The sequence below is a fragment of the Galeopterus variegatus genome, unplaced genomic scaffold, assembly GCF_000696425.1.
Source record: "Galeopterus variegatus unplaced genomic scaffold, G_variegatus-3.0.2 Scaffold1905, whole genome shotgun sequence".
In the NCBI taxonomy this organism is placed as follows: domain Eukaryota; kingdom Metazoa; phylum Chordata; class Mammalia; order Dermoptera; family Cynocephalidae; genus Galeopterus; species Galeopterus variegatus.
Window position 1 is genome coordinate 267,561 of NW_007728016.1, and position 25,035 is coordinate 292,595.

The 25,035-nt window shown below is 40.2% G+C and overlaps 1 protein-coding gene across 1 annotated transcript in view; it reads left to right on the top strand.

The window, feature by feature from the left end:
• MAL2 (mal, T-cell differentiation protein 2) overlaps positions 1 to 16,738 on the top strand; it is a 34,791-nt gene extending 18,053 nt beyond the window's left edge. Inside the window, exons 4-5 of the mRNA XM_008579531.1 lie at positions 8,299 to 8,454; positions 11,374 to 16,738. Coding sequence (XP_008577753.1) covers positions 8,299 to 8,454; positions 11,374 to 11,445 — 228 coding nt within the window. The 3' untranslated portion in view covers positions 11,446 to 16,738. The remainder of the gene's footprint in view (positions 1 to 8,298; positions 8,455 to 11,373) is intronic.
• The last annotated feature ends 8,297 nt before the right edge of the window (positions 16,739 to 25,035 follow it).

Here is a 25,035-nt window from a genome sequence, read left to right on the forward strand (position 1 = left end):
TGGGGAAGAAGATATAACAACTATACTTTCATGAAGTTGTTACAACAAGCAAACGGAAAGGACATTCTTGGGGGGGAGGGGAGAGAGGTAGGAGGGAGGGAGGTGTCGGTGATGGGCCATAATAATCATATACAGTGTATATTGACAAAATAAAAATTTAACAACAAAAAAAAATAAAAAATAATGGAAACAAACTATTATAAAGTGCTTAGCTATGTGTCTAAATTACAGTAAGCCATCAATAATCATTGTAATTCCTTAAGCATGCTGAGGCTTGCAGTTTGGAATTTTCAAAGTCCTTCTGTTTCTTAGATTGTTGACATACTGTATTCCTACATTTTTGCCTTAGTTTTTCATTAATGATGAAAAAAAATATTTCTAATACTTGGTCAAGTGATGAAGATCAAAGGTCCCTATTTATGTTACAGATAGATGTTTAATCGCCTCTTTCTAAATGCCTAGTTTTCCTATCATAGTATATGAATGAATCAGTTGATCTCTAATATTGGCAAAGGGCACTGGGTTCTTTTAGTATGCAGCTTAAAGATGAGGCCAGAATGTACCACTGTAACCCTACTGGTACTTCATTACTGGTACTTCAGTACTGGTTAATACATAGTCACTGCCCCAACTTACCACCTCTCCCCAAATGCTTTGCCACCCACCACCATTTGCTGTTTCCCTGGGACCTTCGTGGATCTCCTAATAGCCCAGCAACTAAAGGGTTAATACCTCGAAAAGTAGTCTGTCCAGCATTCTTTCTAATTGGTTGATGCACATGCCTTAACTATGTTTAAATATTTGGGGGGATGTCATTCCTGGTCTTTTTAGACAAATGTCTGTATCATCTCTTTTCCATTTGCTTGAATTGAGTCTTATCTTGATATTAATGTCTTTATTAGTACAACATTAATAGCTTTACTGATTAATTAGTTTTTCTACATTTGTATTTACCACCCATTTGTAGCATTATATCTGATGTTCAGACAATAAAATGTAAAATATTTTGTTGTTTTAATTATACCACTCCATGAAAGTGACAACTGAAATCACAAAGACCTATCAGTCAATAGTCAGCTCCAGAGGTCACCCACAAAGATTATCCTGTGGTTTTTTTGTTAAGGAGTAGTCCACTCTAACTGAGGCAAAAAATGGGAATAGCAGCACACTCCACTTGGTACAGTGGTTGTCACTGCACAGGGCTCATATGGTGGGTATCCTTTCAAAGAGCCAGCTCTTGCCTTCAAGGAGTTGACTAAATACTTTCCCTGAATAGGAAAGCTTCCTTTTCACCTCTTCTTTTGTGATTTCTTCATTATGAGTCATTTTTGGTTATATGATTTGCTTTTGATAGGTTCGATAATATATCTTACACACTCTCAGCCAGGAAAATGTTTGAGCCATGCATATTATGGAGTTGTCACCAGACGGTTACATTTTTAGTTGCTGCATTCTGGAACTGTTAGACATTAATTGCTCAAAAAATAATTGTTTTCCCCAGTGATAATAGTTTAATGTCACCTTATACCATGCTTGAAGGAAGTAAGAACACATTTTGATAAAGAATTTTTTTCTATAAATAATTGTTGTAGGATACAGATTACAATATTCCAGATTTTCTTGATCATGAAATTAAATTAACATTCATGGTATATATATTTGGTATTTTTTCCCTAGCTTTCTAACTTTGGTATAAATGGTGATATAAAAATACAATGTAATACCATATATTAAATGCTATACATATGCATGTATTAGCATATACATATATTTAGCATATATTAAATGCTAAAAACTTATCCCATTCTAATCTGGGGAAAAGGAGGAGATTTGGGGTTTGAAATAGTTTTTATTGTTTTGTGTATGTGTGTGTGTGAAGAGGAAATAATGCCATTTTACCTACATGTAAAGAAGAGATTCCATATGTATGTTTCCTTTTTTTTTTGGGGGGGGGGGGTTGCTAAATAAAAATATATTTTAGAAAAATAAGAGCTATTTTAAAAATCCTGTATAATAAACCATGTATCCCTTTATTCCCCCAAAGTGTAGCTGACACACGTTTGATTATTTGTCTGTTAAGGACATCACTTAATATCTTAAACGTCCTGAGCTATATTTTCTGTCTCCACATTCATTTACTTATATGACATTTATGACAGTTCTTTGTGGATGACAAGTATTATTGTCTTCATTTTTAAAGATGAGAAAAATTTTACTTTGCAATGGCTGTTCCTTTTTCATACTGCTGTATGTATACCAGCATCACCCTATATACAATGCAGCTTTTTTCTTTTTTTAACTAGTCAGTGAAAATTTCACCCTGAACTGAAGAGCAAAGCATGAGCTCAAGACAAGAATGTAGGGCATATTCACGTGTTGCTGAAAAACAACAAACTATGTTGGAGGCTGAGGTTGTCCAAGGAGAAGGGGATGGCAAGAGGGCAGTGCTCTGGGGTGTGTAAGCATTGAGAAGATGGATACAGGAACAAGGGGTGTGCAGGAGACTAAGAAAGGGGCTGGGGTCACCTGCAAATGGGCAAGTGTCAAGAGCTTAGGACAGTGGTTCACAAACTGTGGTCATGGAACACCTGGAACTTGTCAGAAATGCACATTCTCGGATTCTGCCCTGACCTAGTGAGTCAGAAAACTCAGGGTGTGGGGCCCAGTTGTCTGTTTGAACAAGCTCTGCAGGTGATTCTGATGCATGCTAACATTTGAGAACCATTGGCTTAGAATAAATGGTCTGGGTTGTCCAAAACAATGAGGGAGCCTTGCGGAAAACCTTGTTGCACACGTCACACACATAGCAGGAATTGGAATGACACCCAGGATGGCCAAATATAAATATGGGTGTAGCTCTCCAGTGGTCAGGGGTATTTATTGACTACCTGGCTCTATTTGCACTAGGCCTTAGAAACACAATAGTGAACAAGACAGGCCTTGGTAGTGGCTCTCAAAGAGTTTGTTTTAGTAGACAATGGCAGAGAAGAAATTATTATGCAATTAATGCATTAATTAAAATTATGTCAGTGGCCAAGAAAGGAAGTCTCGGGATGCCAGAAAACCATACGTGTCATCTCAGTTCCACTTGAAAGGAGACTGATATGGATTTAAAGGTATAAGAGTTTTGTTATGTTTTGTTTTGTTGAGGGGGAGGGGAGGAAATAAAATCAGTAAAAGATAATGGGGACCAAAGTAAGATTAGTCAGAAAAGTCCCAGATTGTGATACAGATCTACAAAGTCTTGGCCACATCAGTGAGAAGCTCCAGGGCACAGCCTGCCCTTTAAGAGTTTCATGTTGGACACAGGTGGCCAGGCACTGATATCCACACTGTGCTGTCTTTCATTAGTTGGGAGCCACCCAGGAAGAATGAGGCCTTGGCTCAAACACCTTAGCATATCTCAGATCCCCTGAGGCTAGAGGCTGCCTAGACTCCTCCCAGCTGAACAGCAAATTTTTCTTGAAGGAAAATGTGTGCAATGCCCAGTTACAGATGCTGCAGTCTACCCCTTGCACCCCATGATCCTCTTCTCTGTACAAATTTGGGGAGTTGCTCCTCCAGGATTTTAGTGTAAGACTTAAAAAAGAGAGAGATTAGAGGGACAATGACAGCACCTTTCACTGGAGTTAGTCTCGGGGTCACAACTGGTACCATCTCCCTCTTCCAACTGACCATTTTGCATTCCCCCTGCCTAACTCTCATGTCTGCTGGTCTTGGTGGCTTACCTGCTGGTGTATCCAAACCCTCATCTCTGAGGGAGTCCGAGTCCCTGGTAACCACACCCTTTTCAGGCCTGTGTGGCTGCACTTGTCCATTTTTAGTCACAATTGGAGAACTTCCAAACATGAGTCCTACATATGTTCTCTCCTGCCCTCCTTGTGGTACATATGCCAGGGCCACACGTACTCCTCCCTGCCCTCCTGTCCTCCAGCAGCCCTCCATTGTCTTGAGGATAAGGGTCAACTACCCCTGTCAAGATGGTAGCTCCTCTTCTTGTCTTTTGGTTTCTGGACACAAAGAGTCCAAAGTGGCTGGAAAGTAGCTATAGCTTGTGGTTCAGTGGGACCTTTGCTGTATCCTATAGCAAAAGTACACCCCTCTGGGGACCAGGACCTCTGACCATGCAAAGCCCAGCGTTGTGAGGACAGAAATCACAAAGTCTTTCAGCAGGTTGTGGGAGTGATGGTAAGTGTAGAAACTCCTACTTCCACCCCTTGGTTCCCATTCTTCCAATGGGGACACAAAACCATATAGAAAACTCTTCTTCAGTGTATCTACTGCATCCTGGTGGATGGCCACCCATCCTTGCAGACTAATGCCTCCAAGCTGTGGCTTCAGCCTTCATCCTTCAGCCAGCCATTCCATTGTGCCATCAGGCCAGCAGCATCTAGATGGTGCTGCAGTATATCACACAACCCATGGTTGTGTACCCATTTCCACTCCTCCTTGGCTGAGAAGTTGATTACTTGGCTAGAGGCTTTGTTGAGTCAATGCCTATGTATCAGGAACTCTGTAAGTTCCTGGATAGAGGTGGTAGCTGAGGCTCTAAGGAAAGGAAAAGCAAATCCATACCCTGGGTATGTCTGTTCTTGTGAGAATGAACCTTTATGGGTATCTGTTCTTGTGAAAATGAACTGTTTTGTTTTTCAGGAAGGTAGAAGCTCAGTTTTCACCAGCTCACTACATATGGCTGGTTGGTCCCCTAGAGAATAATGCCAATATCAGGGGCTTAGAGTTGGTCTCTGTTGCTGGCAGGTTCAACATTCAGAGGAGACAGTAGCTTGATCACCATTGACAATTGAGAGTCCATTCTATTGGGCCTTTCCATAGCTGCCTTCCCCCAACCATGGCCACTCTGTTTATGTGCCCATATGCCAGTTATGGAGTGGCTGATGACAAAGGCTGGCTGACATCAAGTGACAAGGTCATTTTATCTATGTGGCATTCCGTGGTGATGCTTCTGATGGGCATTACTGTGTGTCAGAAAGATCTTCACACTTCATGCCTAATCCCACATCCCTTCCTTGTGTCTGAACCTTTAATCTTTTTTCTCCCATGACCCTGACCAGCCTGGCAGGGTATTCACCACTGACCGTGAGTCTATGTCTATTTTCACCTTGGGCCACTTTTCTTTCCAAACAAAGTGGGTGACATGCTGTGCCACTCATAGCTCCACCCATTGTGAAAATATTTCCTAACCACTGTTCAAAGCTAACCCTGAATGTGGCTATAATGCACATGTAACACAGCCACTGTCCCTCTCACCTTGCAACCACACCAGGCTAACTCTTCCATAAACAAAGCTTAGCTTTTTTTCTTCCTCCTTCAGTTGGACATAAGGGAATCCTGCCTCCATGTGGCCACAGGTATGTGCAGAGGAAGGAGAGCACTTCCACTCTGGTAGTTGATATGGAAGCCTGAGCTACCTGTTCATGCAGCTGATCAAGTTGATCTCAGATGTGTCATTCCCATCTTAAGAAGACTGCTGCTGGCCTGCCTGACTTTGTGACTTGGTGGCTTCTGTAGAATACAACTTATAATAAGCAGTTCTGGGTGCTTGGTCACGTGGTGTCTCAAGATCAAGTGTTTCTTCTCTACTGAGGCCCATAGTACACCAGGAGCTGCTTTTCAAAGACTTGAAATTCTCCACTGCAAGTCACATACGTCTAGAACTTCAGGAGCCTACATAGTGTTTTTCCCCACTGGCATTGCCTTAAATTTCACATTACATTTTTCCCTCAACACCATGAGGTGTGACCCTAAGGATAGCTAGATAAGATGACACAAGCATATGGAGTTAGGAGTGCAAGAACTTTATTGGGTAGTAATCCCTATGAAAGGTAAAAGGGGACGAAACAGGATTGGACAAGGAAAACCTTCAAACCACAATTCAATGCTGATACTCCTGAGAAAGAGGGAGGAAGTAAAATTGGGCAGGAATAGAAAGAGGGAAGGGCAGGTACAAGCAGTAATTGCTTGTGGGAGGAATCTTTCCAGGCAGAGACAGTACCGTGTATAAGAGTGTCATCCTTGAGGCATAGAGGGCTTCCTAGGCACCAAAATGAGGCGAAAGTCGCTGATGTTCAGAGAGGTATGAGCTGGTGGAGAAGGCAAGGGCCAGATTATGCTAAGGGTTGCAGGCCATGTTGCCAGACTTTTTCCTGCCAAGAAAAAATACACCATTTCTGAGGATCTACCTCAGTAAATTAAATGAGTGCCTAATGATCTCAAAGATATTTTCTCTTAATTTTTATTACTAATTAGGATCTAGCTCTATTACATTTAATCCCTAAAAGTGGTAACATTTGAATTTGGGCCTACATCAAGTAGCATTTGTTGAATAACCACATGTGTATGAGAATCTCTCCTGTAGATTAGACATGTGGCCAGTATGTACTACTTTTCCTAAATCTACTGAGGGCATTGGTGGGTCAATCCATGAATGAGAGATGTTTATTAGGAAGCATTTTTAACACTGGACCTTCTTAATTCTCACACCTGGTTAGTGAAATTTGTCCTAGCATATTATTCTAGGCATAAGAACAATTCCTGTGGACAATGTTATTTACTGCAGGGGCTTATACAGTTCTCTTTTGTAATATTGCTATATCAATGATAGAGATGGTTTGATAGGAAAGAAAGTGGCCTTTGAAGGGAACACTTGCACACTGTTGGTGGGAATATAAGTTAGTGCAGCTATTATAGAAAGCAGTGTAGAGATTCCTCATAAAATAATAAATAGAAGTACCGTATAATCCAGCAGTGCCACTACTGGGTAAATATCCAAAGGAAATGAAATCAGTCAGAGGTACCTGCACCCCCATATTCATTGCAGCACTATTCACAGTAGCCCAGATATGGAATCAACCTAAGTGACTATCAATGGATAAATAGATTTTTTTCAAATGTGTTATATATATACTATTTAACCTTAAAAAAAGGAGGAAATCCTGTCATTCACAACATGAATGAACCTAGAGGACGTCATGTTAAGTGAAAGAAGCCAGGCACAGAAAGTCAAATACTGCATGATCTCACTTATATGTGGAATCTAAAAAGTTAAGCTCATAGAAGCAGAGAGTAGAATAGTGACTACCAGGAGCTGAGGGGAGGGGAGGGGAGGCGGGGGAGATGGTGGTCAAAGGACACAAAATTTTGTTAGACAGGAGGAGTAAGTTCAAGGGATCTATTGTACAACAGGATGACTATAGTTAATAACAATGTGTTACATTCTTGAAAATTGCTGAGAAGAGTATATTTTAAGTGTTCTCACCACTAAAAATAAGTATGTGAGGTAACACATATGCTAATTAGCTCAGTTTAGCTATTCCACAATGTGTTCATATTTCAGTACAACGTTTTACAAGATAAATGTACACAATTTTTATTTTTCAATTAAACTAATTAATTTTTTTTAAAAGTGATATTTGGAACCAGGTAGACTATATGGATGTGCATTCTCCCTCCAAAAGTTTATATTTGTGTGGCTTTGGGACATTTAACTGAAAAGAAAGAAGAAATTCTCTGTAAAATGGAGATAATAACTGGGGTTTGTAAAGATGAGTACTAATGCATATAAAGTACGTAGGATATGGGAACTGTTAAAAATAAACAGCAGTGTGTTGATAGTATGTTAATTCAGGTAAGACTGTGAATTTTCATAGAGTAATGCTTCACATTAATGCCAACAATATATAGAATAACCTAATAAATAATTGAGTTGCTATATTTTCTGTAGAAGTATATATTTGATATTTATTTTTAATGAAATATAGGTATTTATGTTATTGAATTCTATGATTTAATAAATTTTCTGTATCTTTCAGTGTATGGAATAATGATCTAATGATGATAATTGCTCAAAAGTAAAGTACTCAATTATAAAATGTGTGTATATATATATAATAACTGTAATAAAAAGATGTAATTTAAATGTTATTTTATTTGAATTTTCAAGGACAGCATATGTTGCTTCTTTTTTATGTTAATTAATATTGATCTCCATGATATCTTAATTCAAACAGAAATTATATACTTTATCATGAAATTCAGTATATCGGAAGGCTTGCCACTGTGCCAATTAAGATGGGATAGGTGATTTTCATTTACATTCTAATAGCCTGACATTGCTAAAGCAGCCAAAATAAACCATGAATGTAGTCAAGACTGTCTGATTAAATGTTCTGATCCTCCTGACCCTAAACTTCATCATTTGAAATAAAGAAGACAACATAAGAAATCTTATTATTTTTAATTGTAGATGTCTTGTCTTTTCTCTTTTCTTCTTTCTTTTAGGATTTTGCCTACCATTTTACAGTGTTTGTCTTCTACTTTGGAGCCTTCTTATTGGAAGCAGCAGCCACATCCCTGCACGATCTGCATTGCAATACAACCATGACTGTGCAGCCGCTCCTGAGCGATAACCAGTATAACATAAACGTAGCAGCCACAGTAAGTATGCAATGAGTACAGTTCACCAGCACTTCCCCTCCACCGTTAAGGTTTCCAGGAAGCTCCTCAGGTGACAGTAGTTCTCTTTAATAACAGTTGTTAGCATTAAACATATAATAGCTTTTTGTCTTCACAGTAACCCTGCAAGCAAAGTACTGTCTCACCCCCTGTGTTGTGGATGATTAAACTGACGCACAAAGAGGTTGACATTCATGTGAGATTATAGAGTCAGTAGTGTTGCTTGGCTTTGCACAGCAAAGTCTCCTTTGTAAAAATTAACTGTGCTTTCTACTTCTTATAAATTTCAGACATGGTAAGAGAGATTTGTTTCCAGCTTTGCTCTTTCTTATTCGATACCTATTTGTAATTCATCTTAATTCGGTGAATACTTACCATGGGCCTACCCTGTGGCAGGTAGTTTGCTGGGTGTTTGCGCGGGGTGAATAAGTTGCAGTTCCTGCCGTTGAGCAAAGTGCAGGTGAGTCCGGGAGGCAAATATGCTAGCCATTGCAACAGATGATATACACATGAAATGCATTCCCTGGGGAAATTTTTTGAATTCTTTTATCCTCTTTAATTCATACACTGGAGTAAATTTGTCATTTTGTATTGACATAGGTCATTTGAAGAAATGATACATCATTTTAGTTTTTATAGATCATTTTTAAGATGTCAGATGTTTAAATTATTTCTTGAAATGCCTTGATATTTAATATGATTATATAGCTAGTTACTCACCCTGTTGTTTTACTGTATTACCCATGTAGCCTATAAATAACCTAATACTTTCCATATAGTTATTGAAATCTATCTGGAGTGGCACTGCCCAGTAAAACTTTCTACAATGACAGGAACATTCTATATATGTGCCTATGTATCCACTAGCCACATGTGACTATTGAGCAACTAAAATGTAGCTAGTATGACTAAAATAATAAAGTTTTAATGTCATTTAATTTTAATAAATTTAAAGTTAATTTAAATTAATTTAGCCACAGGTGGCTAGTAGCTATTATATTGGACAACACAAGTCTAGAGTCTGGGTTTTGAAGTGTAGACAACAGATGATTTCAAGTCCTATTATTATAAGTTTCCCAAGTCTCTGTAAGGATTTGTCAGAATTTGCTGAGTGCCTACAGTGCATTAGACTGAAGGTAGTATTGCATCAGAAATGAGGCATGGTTCTAGCTTTGAAAGGTTTATAGTTTAGATCAGTGATTTTAACACTTTCTTTTATAAGAAATGAAACCATTTTATTTAATGAAATTTTACTTAAAACCCAGTAAATGTAGAAGATAAAAGTATAGCTGCCCTAGGTGAAAGTGGAGGAAAAGGGCCTTGAATGCTGCCCTTCCTTTCTTTGAAACCAAGTCTCCCCACCTAATCATCTCTGAGGTATTTACATGAAATCCTTATGATGTAAAGATCACAGTTCAAAAACCATTGGTTTTTAACAATTTTACAAAACAAAGTTCAGAGACTTGGAGCTGACCTTTTTTCTTTCTATTAGTTATCAATTCCCATTAGGATTTTCCTTTACATGTTTATTTCCAACCCCTCCTTTTCAGAGACGCAGGCTGAATTCTCATTACCTCTCTTGGATCACTGAAGTAGCCCCACGCAGGTCTATTGATAGTCACTGTAAGATCCTACTTTCTTCACAGAATAGTAGGTACGCAAGTACATAATGATTGGCTGATGTCATTAAGTTCTCACCAACGTGACTTTGCTGTGAGGTCCCAGAGTTTTCAGTGTCCTCCATAGTGTAATTCTGTCTGGCTGTCCCTCCTCTGTGACTTTGTCCCTGTTATCCTTTCCTTTCTCTCTCCACCTACATGAAGCTTCCTCAATAAACCTTTACATGCGTCAAGTTCTACATTAAGTTCCATTTCATCCATACACTCCAGTCTAAGTAAATCTCTAGTTTCTGAGTTTTAATAGCACTAAAATGCATCAGCCATTCATTTGTGGCATTAGATTGAGTCCTTCACTTTTCTTTTTCTTGCATTATACCTGAAAGAAAGGAAAATTCCCTTACACTAATAATAGACATCAGAGGTGGCTCTTCTCATTCAGAGGATAACATCTAGATTAGAAATGTATCAGAGAAACGACCAGCAGAAGGGCAGGAAGAATAGCAGAATGGTAACTATACTGCAAAAATGTTCTATAGGTGAATCTGGTATTTCTTCCCAGAGCTACTTTCCTGCTTAAGAATCCCCACACTAAATCATAATGTTTTATCACATTGAACTGCTTTGCCTCAGAGTTCTCTATGGATCATAAACCCCAAAACAATGAGGACAATATCTACTATTTGTTTATATGCACCCAGTGTAGTAATGTACACATAGTTAGTGCTAAACAAATCCTCATTGAACACTAAGGACAGCATCTCAGAGCAGAGTGCAGAATTGCATGTGAAGACCGTCTCCCCCACACGAAAGAGCCAATGTGATGATGCATTTTTGGGGTTTTCTTTGTTGAGTTCGAAAGCCACTTTCCATTGTCGCAGAAATGATTTGATACATCCTCATTTTCTCATAGTTGCAATCTTCCTCGGCTGTGAAGCCACTGTCTCAATAGACCTCAAACTGAATTTTTGAATACAGTGCCTGGAGTTTCACAAATAATTAATAAGCAAGCCTAGTATGTGAACAAATGTTCAACATAAGGCTGTCTACAAATTATTATTAAATTATTAGTGATGAGAATGTTAAAAGGAAGGGGTGATGGTGTGAGGGGGTAAAACAGTTGTACAAATCATCCAAAAAGAGACCAGTATAAAATATTTTTGTACATGTTGAAGTGTCTTTAGGTGGGTTGATCAGTCTTTATAATATACTTGTCTCTTAGGATAGTATTTTCTTCAAGTCAGTATTATAAATCTGATGTTAATTTTTGTTTCTTTTTTCTTAGATTTTTGCCTTTGTGACGACAGCTTGTTATGGTTGCAGTTTGGCTCTGGCTTTACGAAGGTGGAGACCATAACACTCCTTAGAAACTAACAGTCGTGCGTTAGTTTTATGTCTACTTTGTATCTCTGATCAGTCTGGATACCATTTTATCCAGATGTAACAACCTTCCAATTTGTTTAGTGTAGAAAGAGAAACTAAGTGCAAGTTTTGGTTTATTTCATGGATGGAATTTTAATTTTATTTTGATATTGAGTGGAGAAATAGCCTTCAATTTTATATGTTTCTTTTTTTTTTTAAGAAAATTTTCTCTTTGTATTCATATTGTTCATAAAAAGTAGTATCCCTTTGTTTTGTTGCTGAGTACCTAAACCTTAATTTTAATAGGTAACTAAGGCTCCCTAAACACATTTCAAATAGACTTCCCATTGAACTCAATCTTTTAGTGTAAAACAGGGACTGGCACCTTTTTTCTATAATAGGCCAGATGGTGAATATTATATGGGCCATACAGTCTCTGTTGCAACTATTCAATTCTGCTGTTGTAACTTGAAAGTAGCTATAAGACAATACATAAATGAATGTGGCTGTGTTCTAATAAAACTTTACTTACAAAAACAGCAGGGAGGCTAGATTTGGCCCACAGGCTATATTTTGTTAACCTCTGTTGTAAACTGTAGTTAAGTGTTCTGTATTTTATTTAATTGATCATGAAAGGTTATAAACCTAATTAGACAAGCAACATAATATTTAATCTCATATGCAATAATCACATTGCCTTTGTGTTGTCAAATACCCTTGGAAGGGTATATAGTTTCTCAAGCTAACTGAAGCAATGTTTTGGGTATAGGAACAAGCAATATATTAAGTGAACCCTAGTTGTTTAATCAAACTAATGATCTCCTAACAACTGAGCAAGACTCTCATCTGAAAGTCTTTAAAATGGGATCCCTGGAGACCATTAGTAACTACTGGAATGGTATCTAGCTACTTATGTTTTACATTGGATTTATTTATGCTTCAGAATACAGCTGTTTCCTCTGTGCATGAATGTTCAAATATTTGTGTGTGGATATGTGAGCCTTTTCCAAATAGAGCTCCCAGAAGAGTTAACTTTTTACTTCTAATTACTTTGCATTACTTTCTCAGTTAAATTTGAATGAAGTATTAAATATAACAAAGTTGTAGATTCTTATGTTTTGATAATATCCCAGACATCTATGTTTTTGTTTTTGGGGTTTTTTCCCTATTGGTAACAGATAGGCAATAGCAATTTTAAAACAATAGACAGCACAAACACTGTCTCTGGCCGAATATCACAGAAAAGTATTTTAACCCACCTGTACAGATCCTGGTCATGGAAATGTGCCAAAATGGCTTGAATGGGAGAAGAAGTTAGAGTTAGGCCACAGTTCTCAATATGCTATCCAAGCAAGGTAGGTGTCTCTTGTCCCCAGAGGACTACTTCTGGGATGAGAGGGGTTTTGGATTACACTATTCTTTCAGCTCTTTGCTTTCTGTCTGAATCATCCCCTGCAAGTGCCATGTATAAGTTAGGCTATTAGATTTCATGGAACATAGAATAGCCATGAGTGAGTAGCATGATCAGTGCTCAGTAATCAAATGCTGTTTATCTAATAATCCCCTAGAAAGAAGAACCTTGTTAGAGCTTGGCTTCGTGCGCGATAAAGTTATGAAGACAAAAGACTGTTTCAATATGTGTCTTGAGGAAATCAGTCTTATGACTTTATTGTCATGTTATATCTTTTGTATAATATCAGACTAGGTTTTTCTAGCTTCATACCACACACCTAACCCTGTATTATGAATTACACGTTACAAAGTCATAAATGTGCCATAAGGATATATAAGTCCATTCTAGTTAGAATCATTTAAAGTTAATCTGCTAGAATTTAGTTGTGAGATTTTGTTTTTGTTTCCAAAGTATAAGAGGTCCATGCCTGGTGGCATTAAATTAAATGATTTTGTTAAAATGCTTTGGTGGCACTTTTATAAATGGATTGCTTCTAGATCATTAAGAACCAAGCCTAAAACTCATCTAACTGTGAATACTTAGATTTATAGATTAATAGCATTCTAGCATTCTAAATTTGTGAGCTGAATGACAAAGGACTTGAACAAAAATTATGGCATTTATGAATTTCTTTACATATTTTAGCTATAAAAATGAGAAAGTGTTGGTTTGAAAATCTGGTAACTCCATGATGAAAAGAAATTTATTTTATAAGTGTTATGACTCTAATAAAGTATTCATTTGATAATCTTTTTGGTCATCTATTTTTTATACCATTCACTTTGAAAATCAGTTAAAGGTTTGATATAATGTTGGTGGAGTTTCTAGATTCATAATGTATAAAAGAGTTCTGTTTTAAACATTTCTGTATCAAAGAGAGTCTCGGGAAATGTCAGTAAATCTTTTTTCTTTGATGAAAGTGAGAGAGGTAAGTGTTTGGAAGTAGTATTGCGAAGGAAGTTCAAATGAGGATCATACTCTGTTTTATTTAAAAAGCATTTATAGAGTGGCTTCATATCTTCCAGCCAGTGTTCTAAGCAGTTTTTCAAATATTAATTCAGGCTTCATCATAACAACTCTATGGGGTGGATACTATTATTCCCTTTTAAAGATTAGGGGATTAAAACACAGACTTTAAGAAACACCCAGGGCCACCTACCTACCAAGTGAGAAAGCTGGGATTTAAACTCCACACTGTGGCTTCAAATCCAGGCTCTCAACTGCTGTGTATGCCTTAGTTTTCCCAGATTTAACATATATACCTAAATATGTGACCCTTTTCATCCCCAAAGAGATTTTTAGCAGAAGGTTTAACAACATAATTGTTTATGGTAGGTGTCATCTTTTAGAACCTTTTTGCCATAACCAGCGACTCATGATTTTAGCAGTTAGAATTTAGGCCATACCTGCACAATGGGGAAGAGGTTAGGCAGCTTTAGTCTGCAAAGGTCCCTAGGAGTGCTTGATGCCTGAATATTTCTCCACTCCGTTAATTCTGGAGTGGACTATGGAGCTTCAGTCAGCTCCATTACCTTACGTGGACTCAGCCTTTTCCTGAATTATCCTGGCTTCCTAATCATGCCTGGAACTGACTTCAGAAGGGTTCTCACACCTGAGATACACCATTCAATCTTTACACATAGACTAGGAATTTCCATCTCTGCATATTCCAGAAGCTGGAATTCAAGATAATTGTTACAAAGTTTCTATCCTTAACATCATTCTTCAAGTTTGATACTCAGTGAGTCATCGTCTCTGATGGCAACTTAAAGTATTCATGGGGATGGGGTCCAGAGTTTGGGGGGAGGTTATCATCTTTAGAATTCACGGGTACTTCAGAAAGTTCATGGAAAGATTTGTATTATCTTTTCATTGTATATTTCCACAAACTTTTTGAAGTACCCTCATTTTTTTAATGTTTTGAAATTGCAGCTTTATAAAAAGAGCATGTTGCTTGTACTTTTATTAGGCTATGCCTGTAGTAAAACATCAGTGCTCTTTTCTCTCTCTGAAGCACTCTTTTCTCAAGTACTTATGTGGCTTGCTTCCTCGCCCTCTTTGGGCTTTTGCTTAATTGTCACCTTTGCAGAATGGCCTTGCCTGAGAACCATGTTTAAACTTGGATCCCACACTAGCGCTTCCTGTTCTCCTTTCCTGCATTTTTCTCCATGGCACTTATGACGTATTTTATATATAGTGTATATGTATATAGCAATAACTTATGTATTTACTTTGTTCCCATCTCCACTGGAATGTAAGTTTTGTGGACAGTAATCATCTGTTTGGTTCGCTGCTACATCCACAATGCCTAAAATAGAGTATAGCAAATAGCAGGCACTCAGCAAATATATATGAATTAGTGAATGAATGAATATTAATGGCAATACCTTACTCTCATGTTCCCTTCAATATATTCTGTAAAAATTGATGTTGTTTGCACTTGAACATTTTTAGTATTAAAATGGCTACTTGTTTTAACCTAGGTATGGATGTAATTAGGGGTAAAATCTAACCTTAAGGGATGTCTAGTAATTAAATATATGTGTGTTGTAAAAACACTATATCATCAGTTCTCTATATCAGAATTGTATGTATAAAAATTAGGCATCCCATCTAAATTCATTAGATCTTTATTTCAGTTTTTGTCATGACTAAAGACGTCACTGTAGACTCAACTGACATATAATCTTCAAAGCGTCATCAGAATTAAGAACTAATGGTTAAAGGCTGTAATTTTTCTATATTTGTAATGGGAGTGGAGGGCTATGGCTAATACTTTGTGTGAGAAATAATGATAGACATTGTTCTAAATATAAAATGAGGTGGAGATATCTATATATGTAATGTAGAATTTTAATTTTTAATGTTTTCCAACTCCATGCTTTATCCTCGGGTATGTGTGAGAGATAGTCTAGATAAAGGGTATTGCTGAATTCCTTATCTTTGGTTTTGATGTATCATTCTAAGTGTGTCTGATATCCTGGGTCATTACACAATTTAACTAAAGTTCTGGTGCATCAGTAGACTGAGTCACCCTGCGTTTTCATGAAATTGTGCATGTTGTTGACAGTTAAATATGCATCGTACTAAATACACCAAAACTTTTGTGTGAAATTTTTTGGAATGTGAATAATCTTGTTTATTTATGTACATAAGTATTTAAAAATTTTTAACAGTGACTCATTAAAGATTGGTTACTTTTAGACTAAGTTTTAACAGTTATCTCTCGATTTTGATTATACATACCCTACTATTGTATGTAGAAAATATGAACTAATGTCAACTTATTTTAACTATTAGTAATGCATTTAAATTTATAGGTCATAAGATATAGTTTGATTATTTCCTTTTGTCACCCTGTGTAATTTAGTATCTTGCATATTTCTTAAGGTGTGTATACTCCATTTTAGAGGGCAGAGGAACAGAGCACTGACCTTGAGGTCAGAAAGCTGGACTTATCTCCTTTGCTGATTTGATGGAAGTGTTAAATAAGATAAAAAGGTGATAATAAGTTCTAATGTAGGGTCTGGCAGCCATAGACATTGACTTTATCAGTACCTGTGGTTTGGCTTCCCCATAAGATGATAGGTACTACATTCCTTTAGAGTGACAAAGTTGCCTGAACTCTAATAATTAATTTTTGGCCAAATATACAGGGTTTTTTTTTTTTAGTTTTATTTTACTTTTAATTGATAAATCATAATTGTATATGTTCATGGGGTACAGTATGATGCTTCAATACCTGAATACATTGTGGAATGATCAAATATACTTTTATAGAACAAATGAATTCTCAATAAATAAATATGTTATGCTCTTTCCCAATGTGACATGACTAAGTTGCCCAGTTTTGTTGTGATTTTGTTTTGGCTTTACTTTAACAGTGGTACTTTAGGAAATTAGGAAGTATGTCTTATGCAGCATTGACACGGTTTCATGTATAGTTCTCAGCATGACACTAAATGAATATTTAAGTAGGAAAAAATATTCCTCTTAACAGCCGTGTTACTTGAGGTGAGTCGATTTATCCAAGCCTATATTCTCATTTGTCAGTGGTGATTACACTTTCAAACCTATGAGAGTATGTCCTTTGGGAAAAAAGAGGCCAAGATGGAGCTAGAAGTACAAGATATTTATTGGAGGTAATAAAAATCCTCCAATTGCCTATGAAAGATGAGGAGGAGAGGGAACACGAGTAGGAAAAAAAATCTTATGGCCCCTGATGCAGGTCCGGCTCTTGTGAAAAGAGAAAAAGAAGTAAGATTAGGTACAAAGAGCCTCAGAATGCACTCTCATTCTGAGGAAATCTCAACCAACCTAACAGTGAGCTCCAGCACAAAGATTGCTCACAGGGCAATCTACACCAGTCCTACACCAGCTAGAAATGAGGAGCCCTTGTAACAAAACCATGCCCAGTCATGGGCTGTGGATTGCCCAGAAAGAGTGGCCTTAGTTCATTGGCTCAAAAGCTCAAGGAAGATCCTGAAGGTGTCTGCAACTGGAGATTGTCAGATAACTGCACTCCCTGTGGATGGTTCTCTGTTGGAGATCTGAACAGCACACTTCATGACTGTTGCTTTTTGCTCCTTGTGCCAAATAAATCCCTTTCTCCATACACATCCTGGGAACTACTCTTCAAGTAGGATTCTCATTCTGAGAGGAAGAGTTAGAGAAGGGAGGTTAGTGGGACAAATTGATAACCATGTTAGTCACTGCAGCTGGTCATGCGGCCACAGCTGGTGCTCATCATCTCTATCCCCAGCTATCCATTCTGAATTCCCCTGGCAGCTATCACCTACTGCTACAGGTCTTGGTGGATTATCTGATGGTGTGACCCAAGCGCTCATTCCTGAGAGGTCTGAATCACTGATAGCGATACCTTTTTCATGTGGGAGTTGCTGTACTTGTCCATTCACAGTCACAATTGTACAAGAAAGTACCAAAAAGGTGCCCAAATGGATCACCTCATTTCCATGCATATTCCTGCCTGTCTCCATTGTGTAATAACAACCTTGCTCCCTTCTGATCAGGATCAATTACCCCTGCAAAGAGGGTGACTCCTTGCCCACTGGCTTCAGAAGAGTCCAAAATGCCTCAGCAGCAGCTACAATGTGTAGTTCAATGAAATCTTTGTTCTGCCCCTTGATAAGAATGAGCTTCCTTTGGGCATCAGAATGGTAACCTACCAAACCCAAAGTTGCAAGACAGGAAGTACCAAATCCACAGTGAATCACAGGAAGTGATGATAAATGGGGCTACTCCTATATTTATCTCTTGTTCCCAGCCCCATGATTTCTTCCTTTTGAGGACACAATGCCCTATAGCAGTCTCAGATTCAGTGTGTAGATGAAATCCAGGAAAATGGTACCCCACCCTCACAGGTTATTGCCTCTGTGCTGGTGCTTCAACTGTGTTTTCAGCAGGCCATTCCAATACTCTGTTAGGCCAACTGCTTCTGGGCCAAACGTTATGTGATATGATCAATGACCACAGTCATGGGGATATCTCCTGAGTTAGATGCTAAATTGAGTGTGATTTTGTGCTTGTGGATCAAGCTCTTCATAAGCCAACTGTGCATGACCATAGTATATATTCTCACCTCAGGACAGGTTTCTTCCTCGAAAGGTGCATAAGATAAACTCAGAGAAAAAAACAAGGGTAAGTCCTCATGACCTTGGATTTGATCATGGATTCTTTCACTAAAAGCTCAAGCAACAAAAGAAGAAATAAATAAATTGGATTTTATCAAAACTAAAAACTATTGTGCATCAAAGGACACTATAAGGAAAGTGAAAAGTCAACTTACAGAATGGGGGAAAAATTGCAAATCATATATGGGTGTGTACATATATACAGAGAGAGAGAGAGAGAGAGAGAGAGGAGAGAGAGAGTCTAGTATTCAGAATATGTAAAGAATTTTTACAACTTAGCAACAAAAAGTCCAACAACTCAGTTTAAAAATTGACAAGAAGTTGGGGGCAGAGCAAGATGGCCCACTAGAAGTATCCACCACTTGTCTCTCCCACAAAGACAGACAAAACAATGAATATAAAAGTACAGTTGGACAAAAGTAAAGAGCACTGGACCACATCAAAGGAGTAACAGAAATGCTAGTGAGCACAGAAAATGAGGATAGCCACATAGACAATGGAAGAAAACACTTGATCCCCACCACCCCATCCCCCAGCCAGGAGCAGCAGGGAAGCAGGAGGAACTTCTGCCTGCAGGGGAAAGTAAAGGAGATTTGCTCCACAGATACCTGCAATCCAAGCTGCATGGAAGTCACACAGCCCTTTCAGGCCATGAACCCTGTGTGGGGAGCTGCTGGGAGCCCATGGGACTACAATAATCCAGGGAGGAAGTTCACACTGAGCCCCCCACAACCCAGGTTCCAGGCTGTTGCAGCACCTTGCCATTTTAGGATCAGAGCCAACACCTGAGTTCATTTTTCCCTGAAGCCTAACAGTCCTGGCATCTACACAGGCCTAAGGCCCCCTCATCATCTGGGACTCTTGCACCTGAGGCCATGTGGCACCCGGCACCCTGGGAACAGGGGGTCTGGAGCAGTGCAGAGGCCACACCCTGGACAGTGGGAGCCAGAGCACAACTTTCTAGAGCCAGAGAGCTGACCAATTGGGGCCTTCTGCCACTGGTAGTGGTCCTATTCAGTGGAGTGCCTATGCACCTCTCTCGGGGGCATAGAGTCCTGCCATGGCTCAAGCAAACCCACCCAGAGCCACACACTCCAGCTGAAAAACAGTGAAGTTCCCACAAACCTCTCTCAGGGACACACCTGTCTGCAGCTCCAGTGAGCCTGCCCAGGGCCACCCACCCCAAGTAGGGAGCTATAGAATGATCAACATCTTTCTTGGGGGCACAGAGGCCTGTTCACAACCCCAGTGACCTTGCATAGAGCAGCACACTCCAGCTGAGGAGCTGCAGTGACCCACTGTCTGTCTTGGGGGTGCAGTGACACATCCACAACACTGGAGAGGTCACCCAGACTGGCCCACTTCAACTGAAGATCTTCAGAGTGACCCAGCATCTCTCTTGGGGGCACAGGAACCCACCCCAAACCCCAGCAACCTTTTATGGGGTTGCCCACTACATCTGAGGAGCTGAAGAGTGACCCAGTGTTTTGCTGGGAGTGTAGGGGCCCATCCACAGCCCCAGAAACCTCACCCATAGTAGCCCACTTCAGCTGAGCAGATTCAGAGTGCCCCAGCATCTCTTGAGGGTGTAGGGGCCTCCCTACAACCCCCAAAAACTAACCTGGAGTGATTCACTCTAGCTGAACTTTAGAGTAACTGAACCTCTCTCTGGGGCACATGGGCCCACCCACGACCACAGAGGCCTCACCCAGACTGACCCACTCCAACAGTGGAACTGCAGGGAAACCCAGTGTCTCTCTTGAGGGTGTAGGGCCCCACTCATAACCTCAGTGAGCTTACCCAGAGCGGCCCACTTCAAAGGTGAAGCTGCGGAGCGCACCCCAGCATCTCTCTTGGGGGTGCAGAGTCCCACTCAAAACATTAGCCACTTTATCCAGAGTGGCCATTTCCTAAGTTAGCATCTCTCTTGGGGGCACTCAGAGCTCCAGGCACCTTGCCCAGTGTTGCCCACTTCAGCTGAGGAGATACAAAGTGCCCCAGCACCTCTTTGGGGGTGTGGGATCCAGCCTGAATCTCCAGTGACCCTACCCAGGGTCACCCACTTCAGCTAAGGAGCTGCTGAGCACTTCATTGTCTCTCTCAAAGGTCAAAATCCTGACTGTAATCTCAGCAATCTTTCCCAGGGTCACACGTTTAAGCTGAGGAGCTGCAGAGAACACCTGTGCCTCTGTCAGGGGCACAGGATCCTGGCCAGGGCATCAGCGAGCCTGCCCAAGGTCAAACACTCCAGATGGGGAGGTGCAGAGCACCCTGATGCTTCTCCCAGGAGCTCAAGACCTTGTTCATGACCCCTGCAATCCAGCTCTATGTTGTCCACTACAGCAAGGAGGTGCCTGCCAAGTGCCCAAGACCCTAAGCCACATAGACACACTCAGACAACTCCCATATTAAATACAGTCAAAGAAATTATATGGAGACTACAATACTGCACTCACACAGAACCAAATCTTTTAATGAAGAATTCATTAAATGAAATTTTAAAAAATACAACCAAGAACTTGGGCAATAGGCTAAGTCAAGCAGAAGAAAGAATTTCTAAACTTGAAGACAAGTGTTTTGAAACAACATAGTCAAACAACAACCAAAAAAAGGATAAAAGAATAAAAAAATGAAGAAAGTCTACAAGAACTATGAGACAACTTTAAGCATAAAAATATCCATATTATGGGTATTCCAGACAGGAAAGAGAAGGGAAAAGACTTCAAAAACCTATTTAACTAAATAATAGCTGAAAATAAAAACTTCGTTAAGTATTGAGAGAGATATGGACTTCCAGATCCAAGAGGCTCAAGGATCCCCAAACAGATGCAACCGGAAACGGTCATCTTCAAGACACATTGTAGTCAAATTGTCAAAAGTTAAAGAAAGAATTCTAAAAACAGCAAGAGAAAAGCATCAAACCACCTGTAAGGGAATCCCCATAAGACCAACAAGAGATTTCTCAGCAGAAACCTTATGGCCCATAAGAGAGTGGGAAGATGTATTCAAAGTGCTGAAAGGAAAAAACTGCTAACCAAAAATGCTATATCCAGCAGAGCTATACTTCAGTAATGAAGGAGGAATAGTGCCTTTTCAAGACAGAAAAAATTGTAGGAATTCACCACCACAAGACCAACCCTACAAAAAATCCTTAAGGGAGTCCTACATCTGGAAGCAAAAGAATTATAACTACCATCATGATAACACGCAAAAGAATAAAACTCACTGGTAGAACAGATATGTAAGTAAGAAAGAGAAAGAAATTATATCCTATCATTACAAAAAAAAACCAGCAAAGATAACAATAAAAGAGAAACAAATGAACAGAAGATAAATAAAACAACCATAAAAAAATTAATAAAATGTCAGGAGTAAGGCAATACCTTTCAATAACAAACTTGAATATAAACAGATTAAATTCCCCACTTAAAAGATATAGACTGGCTGAATGAATTAAAAAACAAGGCCCAACCATATACTATCTACAAGAAACTCACTCCACCTGTAAAGACTAATAGTGAAGGGATGAAAGAAGATATTCCATACAAATGAAAACAAAAAATGAGCAGGAGTTTCTGAATTACTCTGTTTCTGTTGCTTGTAACAGACATACCTGAAACTGGGAAACTTGTAGAGAAACAATGTTTATTGATTTCAGTTTCAGAGGCTAGGAATTCTGAAGTCCAGGGAACACATCTTGCGAGGGCCTTTTCTTGATGGTAACTCTACAGCGATGCAGGGTATCACCTGGCAAAATGGCAAAAGCAGATACTAACCTCCTCATGTTCTCTCCTTTTAAAGACTTCAGAACCATACCTATGACCACCATTAAACCATCAGTTTATTAATCCATACACTAAAGTGGCCATCCACAAGCCAGGAAGAAAGCCCTTACCAGGAATCAACATTGCTGGACCTTGATCTGAGTCATCTAGCCTCCAGAACTGTGAAAAAACAAATTTCTGTTGCTTAAGCCACCCAGTTCTGTGGTATTTTGTTACAGGAGGCTGAGCTGATTCAGCCAAGCTGCTATGTAACAGCCTGGATCTGCTGCACAGTTGTTTCCTGCTCTGGACTCCACTTAAAGAAGGTTCCTTTTTATGTCAACCAGTGTATGGGCCAGAGCAATATTCCTACATGTGGAACATGTTGCCTTCAGAAAACTCAGAGAGACCTACAAACCAAGATACTTCCATCTTTGTGATTAAGAAAGTGAAATGCAGCCATTTGACTTTTTCTTTTTTTTTAATTTATTTTTTTTAATTGAATCAAAATTGATTATACATATTTTGGGGATTCAAGATTGAGATATGTTGATCAAATCAATATTACTAGCATATATATTGTTACAAATCATAATTATTCTTTATGCCCCTTGTCCAATCTCTTCCCCTCCTCCTCCCCTCTACTGCTTCTAATTACCCTAGATTTCTTCTCTCCTTCTGAAAGAATAAGGGTTACTCTGTTGATCTGTTGCCTAGATGATCTATCCAATGCTGAGAGGTGTGATCAGGTCTCCCAATATTATCATAGAGCAGATGCTTCTTCTGTCACTCTGAAATGGGCTTTGTGGAGAGGGACATCCTCTTCTTTACTTTATCTCTGCTGGTGACTCTCTTTGTGTCAATGCATTCCAGTAGCTGTTGGACCATCTGTGTGGTGGTTGTGGCATCTAGCCACTTTCATGGCAGCCATGGTTACTGTGGTGGCTGTGGTGGGCCAACCACATGGAGGTGATGTTTTTGGCATGCTCCTTGGCACTGGTGGTGTGCCTGGTTTTGGGGTGTGTCTGGTTGCCGGCTCCATACCTCAGATCCCCGGGTGAGCCCCAAAGCACTGGTGCAGTATGCCTGGTTGTGGGAGGGGGTTCCAGTCCCCATCTCCATACCTCAGGTCCCCGAGTGGGCCACGAGGCACTGGCACGGTATGCCTGGTTGTAGGAGGGGGATCCGGTCCCCTTCTCCATGACTCGGGTCCCCCGGCAGGCCCCAAGGCACTGGCACAGTGTGCCTGGATGTGGGAGTGGGGTCTAGTCCCCAACTTCAAGCCTCTGGTTCCCAGGCAGGCCCTGAGATGTTGGTGTGGTGCGCCTGGTTGTGGCAGGGGGTTCCAGTCCCTTTCTCCATGCCTTGGGTCCCTGTGGGCCCCGAGGTGCTAGTGTGGTGTGCCTGGTTGTGGGAGGGGGGTCCAGTCCCTGGCTCCATACCCCAGGCCCATGGATGGGGGGATGGGGCGCGAGGTGCTGGCAGTGTGCCTGGATGTGGGAGTGGGGTCCAGTCCCCTTCTCAATCCCTCAGGCCCCTGGGTGGGCCCCAAGGTTCTGGCATGGTGTGCCTGGATATGGGAGTGGGGTGCAGTCCCAGCTCCAAGCCTCCAGTTCCCAGGTAGTCCCTAAGGTGCTGGTGGTATGCCTGGGCTGGAACTAATTTGTTGTCCTTTGCTTACTTCTAAAACAGGGAACTTCCTGTGAGAACAAGTACTTGAGCTGTGTGGTTGTGCTGTTTCCCTAGGGAAGGCTTTTGTGCAGCTCAGGGTTTAAGTACCTTACAGGTACTTCTGGCTCTCCAGAGACCTGGTGGATCTGGGTTGTGTAGAAACTCTGATCTGGGCCTGAGTTTTTTCATCAAACTGCACGCAATGCAATTCTGCATTCCCATCTCCTCTGAGTGGTCCTGCGCTGATTGGGGGGCAGGTCAGCTGTCCCTGCTGTGTCCCAGTGTTCTCTTGGTGAGCCTGTTTCCCCCACTGCCCATGCTTCAAACACTTCCCATGGGATGAGCCCTGCACAGTTCCCTTGCAATGACTCACCAGCCTCTGAATGACTCCCTTTTTTCAGTTGTTCTGGCTCCTCGCTTCTGCGTGGGTCCATGGGAAACCTATTAGTGGTCTTGCTGTTCTGGGGGTTTCCAAGGCCTTCTTCTCCCCTGCTGCCTCCAGGCAACTCCATCTGAAGGGCACAGGCATGGCTTCTATGAGCTCCTGCTCCATGCGCTCAGCAGCTCCAGCATTAAAGTAGCTGCAGCCCAAAACCCTCAAAGCAGGTTTTTCTTTCTCTCATCATGGTTTCTCCCACCTTCATGAACTCCGTAGGTCTCTCCTCCTCTTTCCCTGAGCTCCAGCAGCCCCAGCTTGGCTAATGTTACATTTTTATAATTGTAAATTGGTTCATTTGTGGGAGAGACTGATGCTGCGGACTGTCTATTCCAACATCTTGACTGGAACTCCATTTGACTTTTTCCTGAAGGAGATGTCTCAACATGCACTGGACAACTGAATGCCTAAAAAATTTACAGAAAGGGCAGGTCCCTGAATTTTCATAGGGTTTATCTCATGCCCTCTGGAGTGTACATCTTACCAAGATCTTCATCCTACCCTTGTTCATCCCAATGTCATTGATGTAATGGATCAATATCATGTTCTGTGTTTATGTGCACATGATCCAGATCTCCTAGAGTGTTTCATGACATGCAGAGGGAGAGAC